General features: G+C 64.9%; 1 protein-coding gene across 1 annotated transcript in view, besides 1 other annotated feature; it reads left to right on the top strand.

Annotated features, from left to right (window-relative positions):
- Position 1: 1 nt before the first annotated feature.
- Positions 2 to 37: a sequence feature (A-rich).
- A 250-nt stretch (positions 38 to 287) lies between these two features.
- Positions 288 to 5,046, top strand: part of Tco025E_00368 (uncharacterized protein) — a gene marked incomplete at both ends in the record, with an annotated part of 4,818 nt that continues 59 nt past the window's right edge. The window contains one exon of the mRNA XM_029367311.1: positions 288 to 5,046. This exon is cut by the window's right edge and continues 59 nt beyond it. Coding sequence (XP_029232576.1) covers positions 288 to 5,046 — 4,759 coding nt within the window.

Genomic DNA, 5,046 nt, shown 5'->3' with positions numbered 1-5,046 from the left:
GTCTTACTTCTTTTTTTTTTGTTTCTTTTTTTCTTTTCTATGGGTTTGGGGGGGGGGGGGAAGTTTGCCTCATCGATGCGAACTGACGGCACCGGCTGCGCAGCAAAAGCGAAAGAAGGGCAGGGGCGAGAACGTTACTGTAGGCCTCGCTCTCTGTGGCTCCTTTTCTCTCCCGCACAGCCGGGGTCGCGCATGCGCTGACGGCTGCCACACCCGCCGCCATCCAGCACGCGTAGCACGGCAGCGCCCCATTCGCTTACGTAGCGAGTATAGGAGTCGGTAAAGCCATGGCGCTTGCACATCACTATGTCTGTTTCTCCGGATTCGCTGACGACCACGACGACGACGACGACGACCACGACGACGGTACTAATAGCAACACTGCCTCCGCAAGGATACCCGCCGCGGCGAAGGTGGGAGGGGCAAAGGCCTGGTCGCTGCAGGCGATGCGGGGGCTCTGTGAGGCTCTGGGCGCCGTTGTGCAGACACACATTACGAGGCGCACCACGGTTCTCATCGCAAGGCAGGGCCTCACGCGGAAGCGGTTAGTGGCGGAACAGCACGGCATTCCTGTGGTCTCGCCACGGTGGCTGGAGTCGCATGGATGTCTCGCCTTTGCGGACGCAGAGGTGCCGCCTCTCTTTGGTTACACGTTCTGCGCGACCCAAATGACGGTCGACGAGGAGACGGCGCTCACCACCATCGTTGAACGCAACGGGGGGGCCTTCGACCGCACACTCACGGCACACACGTCGATGCTCTTCGTCCCGCCGGGCTGGATGAGGCAGTGGCAGCAGCGGCAGCAGCAGCGCATGCGCGGGCGCCCCTCGGCCGGGCCGCACGGAGACGGACCGCCGCCAGTGCTCCCAGAGAAGATTCGTTTTGCGTGGGCGACGGACATTCCGGTCGTGGAGTACCCCCGCTTTTTCTCCATGGCGGCGTTAGACAACGGCAGCGGCGGTGCCTCGGCCCGTGCAGACTTTGACACCATCGCGCGGCTCTGCGCGTTGCCGGTTTCGGTCGCCGGTGGGCTCGTCCCTCACACGCAGCGCGAGGACGCCAGAGCGGGGCCTGCAGCCAACGAGGCGGCGGGACAGGGAGTCGTGACGGTGCGTCGTGACTGCGGCCAGGCGGCAAAGCGGCCCCGTGACGCGGGTGACGCTAGTGCCCCGCACGACGATGCCGAGCCACGCAGCAAGGAGTTGTGCCTGCTGCAAGGGGACGAGGAGGGCGGGATGCCTGCGGTGGACGCACTGCGGGGTACCGAAGCCCACGAGGAGACGACGACGCATCACAATCGGCAGCAGCTGACGCAGGCGGAGGAGGCGTTGGCCGTTCCGGACTCAGCGGGTGCGGGGGACGAGTGCTCGCGGAGTTTGTTAGCCGCCGACGCCGCTGCTCCTGTGCCCGCGTGCCACACGCGTCGCTCCCCAGAAACAACGGCACCCGGGACGGCGAAGTCTCACGCGAATGACGTTCCCTTCACTCACGTCCGTTCATTCGTGCAGGTTGCGCTGCTGGGGTGTACCGCGCGCGAGTTGATCGACTGCATACGCATGGTCGTGCACTGCCGCTTCGTGCGCACCCCCGTTGTCACGCCGTTTACCGACGTTGTCGTGGTGGGAAGCGAATTCGCACCTGCGGCGTCGGGAGCCGGCGACGCAGCTGCCAGCCAGCAGATACCACCCCCACCACCACCACCACAGCTGCGGGCTCAGCTGCTGGCGCGGCTGCGCGACCACTTGACGCTCACTTACGGCGTCCCCATTGAGCGCATAGTGGAGGTGGAGTGGTTGCGGTCGTGCTACCAGCGCATGTTGTTCCAGCGCCCGCCGCCCGCCGTGGAAAGTTCCCACGTCCCCTTCCTCCCTGCGCCACTCCCACTGGGCGAGATTCCGCCCACGGCAAAGTTCCGCCTGCGGCTTCCCTCAGCCGCCTCACTCCTCGGGGCGCCACAGCCACCGCCGCAGGGGCGGCAGGAAAACGTGGAAGCCGCTGCAGTTCCTGCTACATCGCCGCGGCTGCGGAAAAGGGGGGCCCCGGAGGCTCCGCAGCGGCAGCCCCAACCACGCCGTCGGAGTGCCCACGAACTACCACCGCGCGAGAACGGTGTGCCAGCGGTTGTGAATACCGAGCAGCAGCAACAAGAACAACAACGCGCAGCGGAGCTTCAGCTCGCAGCCCAGCGAGTTAAAAACCTTTTGGCCCTGCTAGACAACACGGCCGAAGTCGTCGAGGAGGATGCGGCGCCATTTCTCTCCTGCCTCTTCTGCTTTGTGGAGCAGGAATTCTCCCGCATCAACATGGCCGTGGTGCGTACGCTCATCAAGTACGGTAAAGGAGCCTGTCTGAAGAAGACGCGGGACGAGTGGGTCAAAGTATTAAGCCGCACTGCCGCCACGGCGACAGCGGAGGAAACACAAGCGAGGGAGAATGCGTACATCGGGCTTGTGCGGCGTCACAGCGTGCTGCGCAAGCGTCTCTGTCGAATGCAGGCGGAAGAGGGCGAGACACAGGAGACGCCAATGCGGGCGTCTGTGGATGTACATCGCGGCCGCAAGCCATCCCCGTCGAATGCGGCCAAGTGCACCCCCGCCTTTGCGTTGTACGTTGTGCCGCACGGAGACCAACGCCCTGCGGAGGGCCTTTTGCGAAGCGAACACCGAAGAGGCACGCCGCCGCAGCGACATCCACTGCGCTACCTCCCTGCTGTGACGGAGGATTACGTGCTGTGTTGCTTGGCCGCTGCACGTTTGCTGCATCCCGGGAGTTGTTTTCTCTTCAGTCGCCCGATGCCCGCGGATGCAGAGCGACTCGCTCGGCGGCGATGCCGCAGCGAATCCGTGAAGCCGCTAACTGCATCGCCGTGGCTCGGACCGCGCCGGCACGAGAAGGCACCTCTCATTGGCGTCTCCGTGTATTTTCTCTGCGCCATGACGGGCGAGGTGAGCCCCGCGCTGGTGGCGCTGCGGCGTGTACTTGTAAGCTGCCTCACCGCCGCCGTCAGCGAGTTGGGCGGCCACGGCGCCGAGACGCTGCGGCAGGACACCGTCACACACGTCGTGGTGGTCGACGTGGCGTCCGTGTTTGAATCCGCGCTTCTGCCAGACGTCGCAGCGGATGGTGCAACGCCGTGGCTTAGGGCCGAAGAAGTCGAAGAGCGTGAACGCGAGGAGTTGCTCGCGCGCCACTCCGCCTGGCCGCACGCGCTGCAGGATCAGTTGCCGGAGGACCTCGTGGAACACGTCGCGAAGGGGCGCATCTCCCTCGTAGGGCTGGAGTGGCTGCACGCCAGCGTGGCGTGGGGCCTCTTCCTCGACGAGGCGGCGTACACTTTGGCGGTGCCGCGGCGGCAGCAGCAGCTGCGGGGGGCGGCAAACGAGGTGGTATACTCCACCCTCACGCCCCCGATAACCCCGCAGCGGCGCCCCGCCGCCACCGCCGCCGACGCCACGCTTCTCCCTTTTGGCGGCACCGCAAGGACCATCGCGGGCGCCGACGGGACGCTGTCGCCGCAGCCAGGCGCGGGCTACCAGTTTGACTTCTCAACCCCCACCGCCACCCCCGTCCGTCCGCGCCTGCCGAGGGATGCGCAGAGCGAAGGCAACACCAGTGCGTTGCGGCAGAGCTGCCCACGTTCGACGCTGCGCACCCCTCGACGTCAGCGCACCAGCGTGCCCCGCATAATTTCACCCGCCGTATTGCTAGGCGGTGAAACGGTGTCTGTGGAAGAGCGAAGCTCCGCTAGCAAAATCGAGACGAAGGAACGGCGCGAGACGGCGACACCGCCGCAAAGGCCAGAGCTCAAGACGGTCGAACGGCACGCGTGCATCCCTCTTCGTCGGGCCTGCGTGCTCGGCGAGGACGACGTCGAGGAAGTGGAGAGCAGCAGTAGTGGTAGCAGCTGCTGCTGTGGTGGTGGTGGTCAGCAGGCTTTGAGGACGCCTCCCAGCCATCGCAGTGGCGTGGGTAAAAGCACCACTGTGGCGGTGGCCTTGCCGCAAGAATGGGACCCCGAGGCGAGCAGCAACAGTCGCACTGCCTCGCAGCACCCACAGACTTCACCGCTTGTGTGGGGAAGCACAGATTCCGATAATTTTCTGTCATCGCGTCGGTCAGTTGGTGCTGGCGCACTGCGGATTCATATTGTTCACGACATGCCGGAGAGAAAACGGCTTGTGGCGTCCTGCGCAAGACTCAGTGATTCCGCATTCAACGGCAGTAGTACAACATTTAACGAGACTCTAAGCGGCAGCGGTCTGAATTGCGCTTACGCGACTCCGGATAATTTCAAGCAGCAGCACCTTCCACGTCATGCGAGCATGGCAGGTGTTGTCACTCGCTTGCAGTTAGTCGGGCCTTCTGTTCGGGACGCAGATGTGCTCGTCACGCACCAACTGACGCAGCGCGAAAGCGTCCTTGCCGCCATCGCCGCTGGGCTGTGGGTGGTGACACCAAAGGCGTTGCAGGACTGCGAGTCGCGTCAGTGCTTTCTTCCCCTACGTGACTTGTCCGTGTACGAGTGGTGTCCGGAGCTGCTGCCGCCGGGGTCGCCCCGCAGCTGCGTCCAGCTCGCCCAGCAGTGCCGGAGCCGTCGCCAGCAGCGACAGGCAACCGGAACCCGCCTGTTTGAGGGCAAGTGGTTTGTCCTTGCTTCTCCGGCCACCTCCGTTGGGCTGGCGCGGGAGCGCTCGATGCGAAATGTGCTGGAAATCGGCGGCGGCATAGTGACGTGGGCCACGTGCGACGTGGGCGACTCCGGCGCCACTTCAGCCACTGCCGTGCGAGTAGAATCACCGTCCCGCGACGCGGCCAAAGCGCCAATTGAGTACCGCTTTGCCACACCGACACCCGAGCCCACTGCCGTGGCGTCCGCCGCGGCGCTGCTTGAATTTGTTGCGGCGCAGATACGAGGCCAGGACGACGACTTCATCGAGGCGAAGGGGGAGGCGGCGCGGGATGGCGCGGAGCAGCCAAACCCAGTGCCTGTGACCGAGCTCATTCTGCTGTTAGACGGTTTCCTGCAGGAAGGCGCGGCAAAGCAGT

The sequence above is a fragment of the Trypanosoma conorhini genome, assembly GCF_003719485.1.
Source record: "Trypanosoma conorhini strain 025E chromosome Unknown Tco_14.4_contig_00008, whole genome shotgun sequence".
Taxonomy (NCBI): domain Eukaryota; phylum Euglenozoa; class Kinetoplastea; order Trypanosomatida; family Trypanosomatidae; genus Trypanosoma; species Trypanosoma conorhini.
Note: the sequence above shows the minus strand (reverse complement) of the source record. Positions and strands in the feature narration are given on the sequence as shown.